The 17,308-nt window shown below is 30.7% G+C and overlaps 2 protein-coding genes across 2 annotated transcripts; both read right to left on the bottom strand.

The window, feature by feature from the left end:
* Nucleotides 1–1,330: 1,330 nt before the first annotated feature.
* On the bottom strand, nt 1,331–9,069 carry LOC111641248 (cleft lip and palate transmembrane protein 1-like protein). The gene is made up of 15 exons (XM_023387387.1): nt 8,968–9,069; nt 8,687–8,787; nt 8,403–8,616; nt 8,194–8,327; nt 8,053–8,125; nt 7,844–7,961; nt 7,120–7,214; nt 5,689–5,877; nt 5,558–5,623; nt 5,438–5,488; nt 2,010–2,092; nt 1,901–1,935; nt 1,721–1,821; nt 1,536–1,651; nt 1,331–1,458 (listed from the first exon to the last, which is right to left on the bottom strand). Exons 1-15 carry the CDS (start codon nt 9,067–9,069, stop codon nt 1,383–1,385), a joined length of 1,554 nt encoding a protein of 517 aa, XP_023243155.1. The 3' UTR covers nt 1,331–1,382.
* A 1,386-nt stretch (nt 9,070–10,455) lies between these two features.
* On the bottom strand, nt 10,456–13,354 carry LOC111641254. Its single transcript, XM_023387395.1, has 10 exons — nt 13,159–13,354; nt 12,179–12,236; nt 12,044–12,105; nt 11,733–11,880; nt 11,585–11,658; nt 11,405–11,457; nt 11,254–11,326; nt 10,810–10,964; nt 10,658–10,708; nt 10,456–10,560 (listed from the first exon to the last, which is right to left on the bottom strand). The coding sequence occupies exons 1-10, from the start codon at nt 13,159–13,161 to the stop codon at nt 10,551–10,553; spliced, it is 687 nt and encodes a 228-aa protein (XP_023243163.1). The 5' UTR covers nt 13,162–13,354; the 3' UTR covers nt 10,456–10,550.
* Nucleotides 13,355–17,308: the final 3,954 nt, after the last annotated feature.

Below are 17,308 nucleotides of genomic sequence, written 5' to 3'. Positions count from 1 at the left end.
TTGTCCTTGGCGGCCATCGCTATGACAGGCAAAAAGCTGCATGTCCCGCTTATATAAACCGAGCAATTTATTTGTTGTTTTTTCGTTCCAAAACTGCGGGAATACTTGCTTTTATAAGTATTTGTATTTCAATGTATTATTGCTATTATAGCTTATGTTACTGAAAGGTGTTTATGTCAAATCGTCAGAATGGTTTATTAATCACTGTCACAAGGTTTATTTTTAAATTCCTGTTTTTCTGCTAAAGCAAATAATTCAAATTATATGCTGTAATCTATAATGAGGATGTTTGTTTGTTCGTTCGCTATGCACAACTAGGCCGTTCGACCAATTGCTACGAAACTCAACAGTTACGTTCCAATACTTGTAATTTAGATCGTGTCTTAGATACTACCTCAAATTATCGATTGGATTTCTATATATCGATTAATTTCTGTCAACATTCGATTGCTGGCTTTACATGTAGCTCCATCTGTTGGGAAAAATTTAACAAATTAATTAAATATACTCTTACAAAAATTATATATATTATATTCACTGAATTACTGAGACAGCACTTGCCTGCTTGGAGTGTGTTTTGCCCCCGTAAATCATACTTTTCCTCTTAGCGATAGAATCGTGCCGGTTATATATCTAACTCCGGGGAAAAATTTTTGAATCGAAATAACGCGAATTTCGATACAAATCGGAAGTTCGTATATAGTTAATCTGGTCCCCTTTCTCTTACGATTTCCATGTCTGGTCCCGAATTTCACCTATCTAACTTCATTCTCGAGATTACGGAAGGACACGGACGACGGACAACAATGATAATTTATAGGTCTACTGTCTACTATTTTTTAAAAATTGCAGCCCAATAAATACCCTCCAATAACTGAGTCGATAAAACCACCGAACACTGGTAGTCTGTCGTGGGTTAGCGCGTGACCAACGGACTGGCCACGTGGAGTTTGGGTGGGTTTTCTTCGCGTTAGTAACACTTAAATTGAGGCAGCTTTAGTTTTGCCGGAATGCATCCTCCTTGGCAGATCGCTGACGCGTCGCGTTATTGTAACCAAATAAAGCAAACCAATTCTAATGGTTTTTCTATAAACGCGATATTTACGAGGACGCGCGTAATTACCAGGAAATCTGGACATCCCGCCCCTCCTTTGATTTTATCTCCCCTTATTAACTCATAAACCCATTGCCCTAAACTTCTTTTACCGATACTGCTTAAGACGGTCTAACATTCGGCCAAATTAATGTGCGCGCAACGATTTTAAGGCACAAAGTAAAGCCGGAAGTCTTTGCCGATGTTGATTTTTCCTATTTATATCACGGCGACATTGATTTTTTATTAAANCCTTAGTGATAAAAAAAAATGGCACCTCGAATGGGCTTCAGTCTTGTTTGTCCGACTTTCCCTCGACCATGGATTCGCCAAACTCAACCCTCTTCGTGTCGACAGGATACAGCCTTAAAATACAATTCATATTTAGAGATATTTGAAAATTTACATATTATACCCAATTGTAAAGCAAAACTTGACTCACCAACGTTGATATAAATAAACGAGAAAGACGATGTCGTCTCTGAAACATGCCACCCTGTGAGCTATTGGCATGGTGATGATGAATGCAAACAGGTCGTCGATAAATGTGTTAAATGCCTAAAGAAAGTTTGCATTTTTAGCATAATATTGTCATTAACTCTGACAAATAAGACAATTCTTCCTCACCTTATACATAAAGGATCTCCAAGGGAGATGGGCAACAGATTTTAACTTATAATTAACAAAGAGTTGGGGAAGCATGAACAAGAAACCAAATGCATAAACACCTACAAAGTAATTAATAAGGATTTATAAATGCTTATAATGAAAAAATTATATATAAATAGACGTATGTACTGTACATACCATTTACTAAGCTATGTATGCACCATGAGTACCAGCTGAAATGCAAAAATAAACTTTTATCATAAAGCATTCTAAAAGTCATTTAATGAAATGGATACAATACACACACCTTTTTTGTGGAACATAAAACAGGGAATATACAGCACCTCCAAGGCAGAGAGGATATAGAAGATATGATAAATATTTCATGCTCTAAAATGAAAATAATATTGTTATAATTAATTTCGTTAGTCTGTCTATAGAAAAAATTGACTTGAGATCATTATCAAGTGTGATGTGGGTTTGGTTAAACCAATCAGCACATTCCCTAATGATATCAATGCCTTGTTAAAAGTCAATGGTGTGTGGGTTTGGGATGAAAAGTGACAATGCCCTTTTATTATCAACAAAACCATTTGTTTGAAGTAAACTTCTTAAAAGCTTCACATCTGAATACATGGAGGGAGAGAGAAAAAAATGACAAATTGTCTCATGTGTACAGAGTGGTCAACCAATAAGTACTGTTTGCAATAATTTTAGTTCGGACTAATTATTATCCTGTTTGTTGATTTGTGTCATGACTAAAAATTTCCTATTGCTCTACACCCAAATCTTATGACTTGAATGAAGTGACGTTTCCAATCTGTTCTTTTACATGGATTGAGTTTTACGAAATTAAATCAATCTAAGTGAAGATTTTACGATTATGTGAACAATCCGAATTTAGGAGATTAGTTCCTAGTTGTCAGGAAGAAAAGCAATGCATTGCTATTATCTTGTGAGGAAATCTTAATGATAATGGCAGGTGTCATCCAAAAGGATATTAATCTTACACAAGAGTAACAGAATTAAAGAATGAAACAAAGTAGTAGGTCAGTTAAGAATTTTGAATCCTCACAAAGATTAAAAGTTAAAGTTACATTCAAATAAAAATTTTAACAGTTAACAAAATTGGATGAAAAGAAATATAAATTAAGAAATCTGCCAACACTCCATAGGTTTTAAGGCAAGTGTTGGAATAATAATAACTGATAAATCATCTGTGATATCCCATTTTAATCAGAGAATAACAAAGTTTGAACTAAAGAAATAACCAAAACTAATGCCAACCACAAACTGGTTTTGTACAACTGAACAAAGCTCTCATTTGATTTGGAAGATAGTAGTGACAGCAATAACATGCAGTTATGGAGAAGACAAATATCACACATGTCCATCTGATGATATACAATAATACACTGAACGTCCATCTCTCTGCCAAGTAAGATAGCTTACAAATAAAATTACAAATATATTGTATGCATTTTGGCTTAATCTATAGGCAAGATCCACTAAAACTACAAAAACTTGTTGGCTTATCAGTTTTCAGTTGTTTCATCTTAAACTGATCATTCTGTAAGCATTAATATTTCTATACAGTATCAAACTTCTTTTAGAAAATAAAAATACGAAAACTTCTGACATTTAAACTGTAAAAAATATTCTCGTATAATGTAAATTAATGATATGAAATTCATGTATTTAATAAAAATAATCAAAAATTTGAACCACAAACATAATTTACTTTTATATAATCAACTCATTTTACATTTCCTACTTATTTGATAGTATTTAAATATTTGTTGGTCAACCAGAGCACACAAAGACAAAATGAAAAATGCATGTTTTACCCTATAAAATCCCAAGTTATAGAAATTGCATACATTGCATGATTTATAAGTCATATAAAGTTAGCCATTAATATTTTGCCAATAGTTGTGGTATAAGTTCAAGATAAATGTGACACTGTGCTTTTGTTACTTTCATATTTTTTCCAAGACTATTGTTCTGAATGAGTTGTGTCTTAATTGGCAAATTACTGGCATTCTGTTCAAATGCATGTGTTATCATGCTAATAAAATGTCTATCATTTCAATTGTCTTCAGATAGTCAAGTCTATAGACAATAAATCATTACAAAGTTTATTCAAATTAAAATTCAGTTATAAATCATAAGACTAGTGAAACTTCACATCTTTTTCTTCCATATTGGGACTATCTAAATTTTAAATCAGAGACCAAGATTTTCTTAAAAAAACAGCTACTTTTAAAAAACAAGTGGCTTGATTGCTATGTTGGAAATCTGAAGATGGATTAGGAAAAATTTAATCCAAAATGCATTGCTGTTTATAAAGGAAAAAATAAAACTGCTGTGTTTGAATCAACTATTATTTCTAAACTTATAAATTTTAGAGTAAAAGTGTCTTATCAATTTGTCCCCCTGTACACCTCAGGATTTCATAATGTAGTTTGAGTAAGGTTACTGCAGAGTCCTCCTTGGACTACACTATACAATTCTGAGATGTAAAAAGATGACAAACAATGAAGACACTTTTACTCTCAAGTTCAGAAGTAACACTAATTATAATCATAGTCCGGGAGTTTTAATTATTTTATAATTTTAGTTTGAATTTAAAAAATTTTTTTAAAAAATCTATTATAACTCTTGTTTTATTGAATTTTTAACTTGTCTCATAATTTGCACATACAGGAGCTCCCTTATTTACAAATGTTCAACTTATGAACTTTCAGACATATGAATAATTCGACCATATGTCAAAAATTTAAATTTCACACAGATTCTGAAGTTCTCTTGCTGGTAGGGGCTGGTGTTGAAGTAAGCCTTTAACCAGTAATAAATAATAAATTTTAAAAAAATAATTAATGTGAACTTATTTCTATTTTGCATCATCATTTTTCATTTTTGTGCAAATTCCAATGCTCCATCACCGAGAGGTGACATTGTAGTCAATAGCACTGGAGTAACAGCATTTTTCCTATTTGCAATTTTTTAAAGTTTTATGATTAGTGCTTCAAACATGCATCCAAAACGTAATAGTAAATCTAACAGTGGAGATAAATGCAAGAAGTGTCGCTCTATTTCCATTGATGAGTTCTGCTATCTTTGCCCATGGAACGTTGGTCCATTTGGCAAGCAAACAATCTTAAAGTTCTCCACAGGAAGCGTTTTTCATAAATGTCACCACACTGCACCATCCATCAGATTCCAGACTTGCTCAATAAGATTTGTCAGGTGACTGACTGGTTTGTAAAAGTTTGCAGATTGTGCTGCCAGCAATTCAATGTCTTTTCAGCAGTGTGACGAGGAGCTCCATCATTTGTAAACAGACTGGAAGTTCAATATGGCAATGTATTTTTCAAAGTTAATTTTGAATCCTGTGTTTGCTGACATTCAGGGTGTCTACAGACTTATGAATTGTCTCTGTGCATTAAACTATTTTTTTAATTCATTTCATAGTTTCAAATCACATCTTGGACACAATTGTTTACATTTACTGGGGATTACTGTTCACAGAGTACACAATGGTCATGATAATGTATATTATACTTACTCAGAATTAAAAATAACCACTAATGAAAGAAATGAAAACTTGAATCTTACGCAATGCTTTCGTTATTATAAGAATTTATTTTTATAAACTAACAAGTAATATTTATTTATCTTTAAGCTAAAGTAAATATGTTTTTCCCCACTTAAATAAAAAAAAAACTAACTTACTTGAGAATCATACATTGCAGTTTCTTTTTCATCATTGCTCGTACTTCCAAACTGTAATTCACAAAATCGAATTCAGTAATAGTTAATTTTTTAATATAGAAACTAACAATAAATTCATACGCTTATTTTTGGTTTCCATCCAATCCAAGAAATATTCATTTTTGATGCTTTAGTAACTTTCCATAACTATAACAAAATTTATTATATTAATAATGAAATTACATTATAGTTTATGTTATCTGAAGGATTACCTCAATGACAGCTGCAATTCCCATAGGAATTAAAACCAGCAAACTAGTTTCTTCATCTAAAAGATATAAAAACACTATAGCTTGACTGACGCATCTCCAAATGAGAGTTCGGTAAGATAAACCGACCATGTTGGTCCGCTTCCTCCAGAAACTGATGTCGTTTTTAAATGCCAAGAAGTCAAAAAGCAACTGAAAAATTTATATAATAAATGATATCTAATTCACTGTATATATATAATATATTCATATTTTGTACAGATAAAAATCTGCTCATTCTATAAATTATAATGATCTTGGCTTAAAACTGGACTATTCTCTATGCAATTTTCATTAATCATTTTTTAATTTTATTGTACTGATGTTGTATTGTTTTTATTGCTACTGACAATAGACTTTGCTTCATACAAAAGCAAAAACAAACTATTGTTTTTTGCCAAAAATGTGTAAAATAAAAAGAAGTCAGTTTTGTTGCCTTCAAAGTGATCCTCTCCTGGAACTATGTACCAAATTCAGCATTTCTATTATGAAAAGGACACTTCCTGAATGATTCTTTTGGGATGATGATCAGCTCCACTAGCAAATTTTCCTTAATAGAATCAATGGGTTCAAAATGGTAAAATTTGAGAGCAGATTTTAATTTTAGAAACAAAAAGAAGCCTGCTGGGGTTTAGTCCAATGAATTTGAAGGTTGAAGAACCAAGTGGCATCAAGCTCTAGGCCAAAAACTGTTATTAGTAGGATTGTGTGGATGAGAGCATTGTCATGATGCTGTTCTCTCCAAGCAGTCAGTCTTTTCTTCCTCACTGCTTCACAAAGACGTTTCAACACCTCCAGATGGTATTCCTTATTTACTGTCTTTCCTTCTGGAAAAAATTCCTGTTGAATGACACCATCAAAATCAAACAAAACAGCAAGCAAGACCTACACATTCAACTGAACTTGTTGCACCTTTTTGGATTGTGGTAAAGTTTTTCCCACTCACTGTAATGACTGACATTTTGTTTCCACATCATACCCATAGACCAATATCTCATCCCCAGTAATGATATTGTTCATGAAATTTTCAGTATCAAATATTCAATCAAAATTTAACTGTTTGTTTAAAAATAAACGACACATCCATCTCATTAGTAAGCACACTTGCTTTTGTCATAATAAATGTTAATGTGGTAAAATTTTAATTATAACAAAAAATTGTTTGGAATTAAATTTCTCTGATTTATTATCAGTTAAGGTTTAGTTTATATATTTATTTTATGTATAGTACCTATGTATTTATATACCCAGCATCGCATAAAATGTTTTTGTGCAAAAAAAGGGTCAGAAATAGAAAAATGTTTAAGAAGTCCTGATCCAAAGCAATCATATCAAAATAAATTAAAATTACAAAATTAATGAATAATAAAATGTCTTAAATTTTTAAAAACTTACATGAAAAGCAGAAACAAATATGGTTAAAAGTAATAGGTAGATACTAGTATCAAAAAATATTCCTTTAATCTCGTCGGTATCCTTATCAGTGAAACCTGTATAATAATAAACATTTTAAGTTTACAAGTTTAGAGAAATACAAATTAAATGGTCTTGTCATAATAGCATATTGCTGTGTGTGTTAAAGCACATGAAAAGCAAGTCCTCAACTTTTAGACAACATTAACCTTAAACTGCTTTTCACATAACAAATTTCCACCTGTACATTTTAAAGTTGACAAACAAAAATTTCATATTATTACACAATAATGCTTTATATCTGTTTTGATTTCAGTAGCATCAAAATCACTTATGAAAATTAATTTCTGTTGTCTGTTTAATCTAATTTTAAAACTTTAAATATGCTTTAAGCATTGTAACATATTCATTGTATAAAAAACCAAAACTTTCCTATCGTAATAAGAGATTTCATCATTTTTCTTTTTTACTTTCTGAGAACAGAAACCTCTTCATAACATGCAATATGGTTTTTGACTTTTCAAGATTTGACTTTCATACACATTTTTAGAAATAAATTACATCCAAAAGTCAGGGAGTGCCATAAGCTTATGCTTGTATGTATATAAATATGTATTTATAGATAAGTAAATAAAGAAGACTGAATTAAACTGGCATTTCATATTAAGAAATTATGTATTTTAATAAAAAAGAACAAAAACAGTACCCATTTTTAGTAATGAATCCATTGCATGTTCAACAATAACCATTAGTCGCAATCTCCCAATAGTAATTGGAGTGAAGGCAATAGTGAGAGGCATCACAGATTGGCTACTGTTAATAGGCTAAAAAAAAAAAAAAAAAAACATAAATCAATATACTTTGATACTTTATTTATTAAATAGTTCGCATCTGTAGATTGATAACAATACTTACCACTAGATCCTTTAATTTGTAACTCAATTTGCTGATGTGAATGATTGGACAATATTGCTTATTTCCAGTAATTCTACAAAATAAAACGGCTGTATATTTTTTACATTTTATTATAAAATCATAATTTTGTAAGAGTCTTACTTTAAATAATTAGCAATCTCCCCTGGAATCGAGCGCAAAAAAAGCGGTATGGGTTCCGACATCATGTGAAGAGTTAGATGCGATTTCCAATGAGAAATTGGCTTTACTCGAGACTTCTTCTTCTTCGATTTTTTCTGAGATATAATGCCATAATATTAAAATAACAATATTAATTTATCTATATGTAAAACTTCAGTAATTAAATTTACTTTCTCATCTTCAGACTTCTTCAACAAACTAAACACTTCTGCTTGTTGAATTTGAAATTCTGTCAGAGATCCTGTTCCATGAATGCTTTTGGCATGATTCATTATGGAATTCAGATCCAGTAGTTTCCTAGTGGTCTGAAGAGGAATCATGTACACGTGCAGATATAAACTGCCATTATTCAATGTTTTTGATGGCAAGGTGACATTTAATTCTCTAATTAAATAAAATTTATTATCTTATGTAAATTATCCAAAATTATAAAGAACAGTATGAGAATACTTACATTTCTTTGTTTTGTGAAATATCAAAATTATTATTAGACCAAACTGACACCAAATCAGATGAAAAATAAGCAATGGATTGAGGAGAAGTACACAGAAAGATCTGAAATAAATATTTTATATTCATAAATATAGAAATTAAATCATTTTAAAATTATTTTTAAGCTATAATTCAATTATTCATTCTAAAACATCTAGAGCAGTGGTTCTCCACCTTTTTTGGAATCTTGGCACATTCTTACAATCACATAAAGACCACAGCAAACTTTGTTATTAAATATACTGGTCCATTACAATCAACCAATCCATTATCCACAGTATTACTTTCAGTCATAGTCAAAATATCAAAACTTTGATATGAATAATGATCCTCATGGGTAGCCATTCTAGCAGGTATTTCTCAAGACTTTCATTCAGTTCTCCGGTTATCTTTTACTTATTTAGATACACTGTCCCTCCTCCTTTCTATCAAGCCTGTGATAATAGGTACTAACACAATGATGCAATTGGCCATTTTTGTTTTTAACTAACACTGCATATCTGAACATGACTGTACCACATAATCAGTAGCATAACAAGAGTCACTGGTCCAGTACAAGAATTACTTATGGAATAATATAGTACTGCATCACCTGCAGACTCAGCTGATAATTAAATCAAATAAATAATTTTTTTATCAATTAACATAACTTATGTTAAATTAATTAGTCTAAATTTTGCAAATGAAAATTTTATTTCATCTTCTGCATTTTTAACATATTTTTGCAGAAAAACATGAAATAACATTTTTTTTTTAACTGCAACAACAATCTATTTATTATACAAAGAAAATCTCATATCTGTAATATACATCTGGAATGTTACAATCTAATATTTTCAATTGATGGCCTTTACAAATCTCCAGCAAACATTTTTGCTTCTCCATGTCTAACAAAATCCACTGGATGACAAACTATTCCTCTCTAGATCCAAGATAATATATATAAACAATTATTAAAGTTTAAATTAATTTATTTAAACAGCAATATAAACCGTTCGCCCATATATATATTTATAGTTGCCTTCTTCGTCAAAATTTAAAATTTCTTCACGACAACCGAAATTATAAAACATTTTGTTGCAAAATAAGCTATTCTTTATTGATAAGAAAGGAATGACTAGATGATTTTCTAATGATTCGAGGACTAGTTCTTCTATCTCTTCTTTTTTTATAAACAAAGTTATAACTTTTATTATAAGGAATGTTACCTTTTGAAGATGGTATTAAATTACAATATCACAGAAATTATATTTAATTATCCTGTTTAAAACATTTTTTATATACATTTAAATCTTTTGCTCTACTTTAAAAGCTTTTGCGGACATTGTAGAATTTTATAATTTGCTTTGTGTCATTTGCTTAATGTCTAATGTGCAATAGGCATAATGTCCAAATCAAAATAAACAATAAAAATTCTTTTCCCTAATGCAAAATAAAATAAAATTCACTAAAAAATTTAAATTTATAACAACTTTNTTGTCTTTTTGAAGGATTTTGGTTTACGGTCTTTTAGAAATTTTCATTTTGGTTTGGTCCGAATACATCGGGCCTCATCCTTCGCCTCGTTACGAAGTTTATCCGATTCATTATAAGCACGAAAGAGGCCTTTTTAGTGTCCGCAGCGCGAAAAATAATTTTCATTATATAGATAAAATTTGCGTTCTTTCTCGTTAAATAGATTAAATCTAAAATAAACGCGTAACCAATCTTTTTGTAATAATTTGAAGGTGTTTTTTTTAATAAATTTCATTTATATTTTTCAATTCGTATATATTCACACAATTGATTTCATTCCAATATAGGAGTATCAAAAAAGAAACATTGAACTAGAAAAACCTGCAAAAAATATTAAGGCAATCATTTTAGGTATATCAATACATACAAATTCATTGTGAAATAAGCAAAAGTTAAAATTTATTGACTCGAAATTTACTTCAGGCGTTCGGAAAATATGGCATCGGCAGTGTAACTCGTTTGATCATTTCTGCAAAGAACAAAGGAATATTTTAAAATAAAAAGTTATTTCTATGCACAGAAATCTTTCCAGGTCTTAGAAAATTATCAATTTTATTGAAGTTTTCTTACTGATATACTGATCCCGCTGAACACTTGTAATTTGTGGTGTCGGAATTAGCTTTGGTCCATCCTTTGCATCCCGTTTTCCAATGCTCCAAAGCTTTTTCGCCCCTCGGACCAAGATAACAATCACTCGCCATGTGATTCGTAAGGGAAATCTTTAACTAGGAAGAAAATTTTATTTTTGAAAATTATAAAGCTATCAGTTAACACTGACCACGAAGAAATTTCTGAATTTGAAACTCTAAGATCGCAACACGAAACTATGAAGAGTGCTCGTGTTTGAAACTCGAACATCAAGTATAAAATAATGACTGGAAGAAAACCTTTTGTTTCAAAATTATGGGGGGGGAGAAACTGAAATAAGTATCCTTATGTTTGAGATTTGAAAACTAAGCATAAAACCCAGAATTGAAATACCAAATAATCGTATAGAAGCGAAAACGTGAATACCTTGTTTTGTATAACGGGTTCTTCGTCATATTTTTCATCGAAATTATCATTACAATTATTTATATTTTTACACCTGTTGAAACAATATAATTTTAAAAAATATTATAATCATTTTTGAAAACTGTAACAAAAACACTATAAAAATCTTTACTCGCTATTCCACGTATAAGATGATTCTTTATCCGAATCTTCAAGAAATATTGTCTGAAAATATTGCTTATAAATACTTACAAACATTCGAGCATATTTATTTATTATTTGACCATACACATATAAAATTATCTACAAATTCAGCCCCGATTTCCAGCATATTATAATCTTAAATAATTACCTCTGAATTTTCAAAATACACACTTTCTTTACTGTTCAAAAATTGATTTTTTCTGTTTCTCTTTCTTCGTTTTTCTGAAATTAAGGAAAATATCAATGTAGACTATTAAAACGAAACCTTACAAAATTACTTTATTATTTCTACATACCATCTTTAGGATTTGATAAGTCCATGAACTGTGAATCTGTTTCTGTCGAACAGTTTAAAAACGTCGCATCTTTAGAGAATTCATCGCGATTCGAAGGACTAGAAACTGAAGATTTATGACTGAAAAATAGAGAAGACTCACGAGACAACTGAAAATAAAAGAATTCGTCAACATACAATGCAATAATTTAAGATTTCTGATAGAAACCATAATAAAAAACAATTTAAAGATTAACGTAGGAAATTCTAATATTTGAAAGTAAGACGACTTACTTTTGTTGTTAAATAATATATTAAATTCCTTTTACTTACATGTTTAATTGTATCTAAAGACCCTTCGTACGACTTATTTCTCAACCGATTGTCAATAGATCCTAAAATGACATCGTCAATTTATCCATCAGGTGAACAAATATTAACAAACAACCTACACAAGTATAGAACTACCTTTGTGATCAGTCGAGTACTCGTAGAAATTTTCTTTGCGTTTTGTAGTATTCGTTTCCTGACAATTAAATTTTTTTAAAAAAATTATATAATTTTAGATGAAATGGTAAATTTATATAATCGTGGATGAATATGAAAATATTTCATATCAAAACTTTTGAGAAATTTAGAACTGTAGTTTAAAATGACTCAAAAATCATTAAAATCAAATTACGCTTTTACAGAATAACCAATTTTTTTTCTATAAAATACTTTTTGCAAATAGCTTTTAAAAGCTGAAAACATTTATTATATAAAATTTTCTACCTAGATTTTAATAAATTTTGGCGATTTTGGGTGTGTTTCCTTATTAGCCCGTTAATTTGTTTCTTATTGTTCGAAGGCTCCCACCAGTTTCCCAAATAGATAAAAACCACTGAAAATTGATATTTGGTTATAGGTTCGCGTAGCTAGCCACGGAATTTATCTGGATTATTTTATGTATCATTTAGCCAAAATAGAAGGAGCGAGCGGTCAGGGTGGCAGTCTTGCTCTCTGGGAAATCCGGCTTCGAATTCGCACGGGTCGAAAAAATCCCCAGGAATTTTTGCGGTGTTCAGACCGGATACGTTGGCCCCTTCCCTCACCACTCGGTCGCCCCATTGTGGGCCTGGCCGAACCCATAATAGCCTTGCTAAAAAAAGAGGCCCACTTAGTCCCCACAGGGCGAAAAGAGTTTAAAAAATTACAAAATAGAGGCGAGTTTTCCCACACAAAATGGCCTTTATTTTGGCTAATAGCTTTATCGAGCTTATCTTGGCCGAACCCACGATAAGCTTGATTTTAAAAAAGGCTCTTAATTAACATTAGTTCCCACAGGGCGAAAGAGTAAAGAAAAAAATCAACCTAGACGTTAAGCGGATTTAAATGTTTTCTAATTACTACAGTTTCTCATTATTAAATATTCCCAGCTCACTTATAAAATCAACTTGTAAACATACCATTTTTTGCCTACAACGTATTCAATGTTTTAACTTCGAATAATTGTTCAAAATCAACGATTAAGAAGTCACAATAACTATTCGAATATTTTCTTTGTCACGCGAACTATTTAAAATTTAAACTGGTAGAATGAGAATTTTTTATTTATAATTATATTTAGTGAAATCTATTATTTATTTTCCATTTTGTTTCAGCTGTCTTGAGTTTTTGGAGTTAAGTTATATCTCCACAGACCACCTATAAGTAATAGACTGGCAAAGTAGGTATTCCTTGAAGTCGCCATTGTCCTTGGCGGCCATCGCTATGACAGGCAAAAAGCTGCATGTCCCGCTTATATAAACCGAGCAATTTATTTGTTGTTTTTTCGTTCCAAAACTGCGGGAATACTTGCTTTTATAAGTATTTGTATTTCAATGTATTATTGCTATTATAGCTTATGTTACTGAAAGGTGTTTATGTCAAATCGTCAGAATGGTTTATTAATCACTGTCACAAGGTTTATTTTTAAATTCCTGTTTTTCTGCTAAAGCAAATAATTCAAATTATATGCTGTAATCTATAATGAGGATGTTTGTTTGTTCGTTCGCTATGCACAACTAGGCCGTTCGACCAATTGCTACGAAACTCAACAGTTACGTTCCAATACTTGTAATTTAGATCGTGTCTTAGATACTACCTCAAATTATCGATTGGATTTCTATATATCGATTAATTTCTGTCAACATTCGATTGCTGGCTTTACATGTAGCTCCATCTGTTGGGAAAAATTTAACAAATTAATTAAATATACTCTTACAAAAATTATATATATTATATTCACTGAATTACTGAGACAGCACTTGCCTGCTTGGAGTGTGTTTTGCCCCCGTAAATCATACTTTTCCTCTTAGCGATAGAATCGTGCCGGTTATATATCTAACTCCGGGGAAAAATTTTTGAATCGAAATAACGCGAATTTCGATACAAATCGGAAGTTCGTATATAGTTAATTTGGTCCCCTTTCTCTTACGATTTCCATGTCTGGTCCCGAATTTCACCTATCTAACTTCATTCTCGAGATTACGGAAGGACACGGACGACGGACAACAATGATAATTTATAGGTCTACTGTCTACTATTTTTTAAAAATTGCAGCCCAATAAATACCCTCCAATAACTGAGTGGATAAAACCACCGAACACTGGTAGTCTGTCGTGGGTTAGCGCGTGACCAACGGACTGGCCACGTGGAGTTTGGGTGGGTTTTCTTCGCGTTAGTAACACTTAAATTGAGACAGCTTTAGTTTTGCCGGAATGCATCCTCCTTGGCAGATCGCTGACGCGTCGCGTTATTGTAACCAAATAAATCAAACCAATTCTAATGGTTTTTCTATAAACGCGATATTTACGAGGACGCGCGTAATTACCAGGAAAGCTGGACATCCCGCCCCTCCTTTGATTTTATCTCCCCTTATTAACTCATAAACCCATTGCCCTAAACTTCTTTTACCGATACTGCTTAAGACGGTCTAACATTCGGCCAAATTAATGTGCGCGCAACGATTTTAAGGCACAAAGTAAAGCCGGAAGTCTTTGCCGATGTTGATTTTTCCTATTTATATCACGGCGACATTGATTTTTTATTAAAAAGAAACAAAACGTTATTCTAAATTTTGTCATAATATGTCACTGTATCTGTGTCTTTAACTAGTAATGTAAAATTAATCATATATTACTGTCCGATATAATGATATATGCTGCCCGTAGCTGTTTATCGAGAAATTTTATAGAAGGAGAACAATTGTTGTTAGCGGGACACGTCATTATGTGGTATGGAAACAAATGAGCGAGATCGTTCTATACGTATTTGTGCCCTTTGTGTTAAAAAACATCGAGTTTGACATTGTCCCATCGGGGCCGGATTTACAAGTAAAAAGCCTCGACTTTCGAGGGACCTCAAACATTTGTACAAAAATGAAAATTGAAGTCAGATTTTGTAATAAACATTTTTTTACACACCAATATATATATATATGTATGTATGTATATATATACTTTACTGTTTATTTCGTGTAGTATTTCATTAATTTTTTTTCTAAGAATTAACATAAGATTTTTTTAAAAAATTGATAAAACCAATTTAAAAAAAATTTTTTAATGGAATGGGTATACAAATTTAATTAAATTTAGTTATAAAACAGAAGACTAGTGAAACTTCGCGTCTTTTTCTTCCAATATCCGTATTAAATCAGAGTCATAGTCCGATTTAATTATTTTCATTTTATGATTGACTTCTATTTTGTGAAGGGTTGGTAAGGGGTCTTACAGAGTTGGGCTCGGGGCTTCAAAATGCTTAAATCCGACCCCGTGTCCTACACAAAATTACTGGCATTTTAAACTTTAACAAAATATGTTTTAAAATTGACGGCGTAACTTGTTCGTGTAAAGTTGGATAATCGGGAAACTGCCAATTCTTAACAGTCTAATCCACTCTTTCAGAATTCATAAATATAACCCATCAATTTCCGAATAATCATCTGTTTTCCCCGTTTTTCGTGTGGGAATAGACGAAAACTTAAATCAGGCTCTCGTAAGGCTTTAAAATTGCAATTTGGAACCAACAGTAAGCGTTACTTTTTCTATCGCTTTTCATCATTACCGCTGATAATAGACAAGAATGAATCAAACGACCCAGATAGAATAGTTTTGTTTTTAAACACCAGACGGCGAGCATCCGGTGAAAATGCGAATTAAATTTTAATGATTACAGGTGGGGGAGATAAAGGAGATCGCGTGTATCTCGAGTAGGGTTGGACTTAATAATCATTTTACTCGTTATTAGCATTTGCAATTTTTTACAAAACCCACCCCTACTCGAAAATTAAGCTTTTTGCCATTTTATAATAGTTAAAAATATAAAATTTTTTACACAAAATGTCATAACAGATGGCGTCGCCAAACGTCGCCCGGAAAGTTAAGCAACTCGTTGATGGATTTTTTAAAATTACAGTATATGTTATTTAGAATAACTCTTTGTAAGGCTTTAATAATCATACAAATATAAAAATAAAAATATTATCAAACATATTTTTCTTTCTTCTTCTAAAAAAAATAAATAAGTAAAAATATTTTGTTAAAGTATTTATTTTGAATTTTTACATTAAACTCGTTGTATTTTAATGTAAAAATGTAATAATTTTTTTATCAATTAACATAACTTATGTTAAATTAATTAGTCTAAATTTTGCAAATGAAAATTTTATTTCATCTTCTGCATTTTTAACATATTTTTGCAGAAAAACATGAAATAACATTTTTTTTTAACTGCAACAACAATCTATTTATTATACAAAGAAAATCTCATATCTGTAATATACATCTGGAATGTTACAATCTAATATTTTCAATTGATGGCCTTTACAAATCTCCAGCAAACATTTTCGCTTCTCCATGTCTAACAAAATCCATTGGATGACAAACTATTCCTCTCTAGATCCAAGATAATATATATAAACAATTATTAAAGTTTAAATTAATTTATTTAAACAGCAATATAAACCGTTCGCCCATATATATATTTATAGTTGCCTTCTTCGTCAAAATTTAAAATTTCTTCACGACAACCGAAATTATAAAACATTTTGTTGCAAAATAAGCTATTCTTTATTGATAAGAAAGGAATGACTAGATGATTTTCTAATGATTCGAGGACTAGTTCTTCTATCTCTTCTTTTTTTATAAACAAAGTTATAACTTTTATTATAAGGAATGTTACCTTTTGAAGATGGTATTAAATTACAATATCACAGAAATTATATTTAATTATCCTGTTTAAAACATTTTTTATATACATTTAAATCTTTTGCTCTACTTTAAAAGCTTTTGCGGACATTGTAGAATTTTATAATTTGCTTTGTGTCATTTGCTTAATGTCTAATGTGCAATAGGCATAATGTCCAAATCAAAATAAACAATAAAAATTCTTTTCCCTAATGCAAAATAAAATAAAATTCACTAAAAAATTTAAATTTATAACAACTTTTTAAACTAAACGCTAATAAACTTCACAAAATAAATAATATGTTAGTGTTTTTAACACAGATTCTAAGGAAAAAAAATCACTAATAATTTTTTTATATATAACTTTAACGTAGGAAATTCTAATATTTGA

The sequence above is a fragment of the Centruroides sculpturatus genome, unplaced genomic scaffold (assembly GCF_000671375.1).
Source record: "Centruroides sculpturatus isolate CEXI.00-Female unplaced genomic scaffold, Cexi_2.0 scaffold1475, whole genome shotgun sequence".
Classification (NCBI taxonomy): Eukaryota; Metazoa; Arthropoda; class Arachnida; order Scorpiones; family Buthidae; genus Centruroides; species Centruroides sculpturatus.
This window is presented reverse-complemented; position numbering and strand designations above follow the sequence as displayed.

What these genes read in the sequence shown, in the direction of transcription:
- LOC111641248 (XM_023387387.1), bottom strand. Translation starts at nt 9,069, where the DNA reads ATGGCTACCCATGAGGATCATTATTCATATCAAAGTTTTGATATTTTG. An exon ending in GAGATTGCTAATTATTTAAA is followed by an intron (nt 8,126 to 8,193) that starts GTAAGACTCTTA and finishes TTTATTTTGTAG; the next exon opens with AATTACTGGAAATAAGCAAT. An exon ending in GAATTGCAGCTGTCATTGAG is followed by an intron (nt 5,624 to 5,688) that starts GTAATCCTTCAG and finishes ATTTTGTTATAG; the next exon opens with TTATGGAAAGTTACTAAAGC.
- LOC111641254 (XM_023387395.1), bottom strand. An exon ending in CTTTAGATACAATTAAACAT is followed by an intron (nt 11,881 to 12,043) that starts GTAAGTAAAAGG and finishes TTTTATTTTCAG; the next exon opens with TTGTCTCGTGAGTCTTCTCT. An exon ending in TCTTATACGTGGAATAGCGA is followed by an intron (nt 11,327 to 11,404) that starts GTAAAGATTTTT and finishes TTGTTTCAACAG; the next exon opens with GTGTAAAAATATAAATAATT.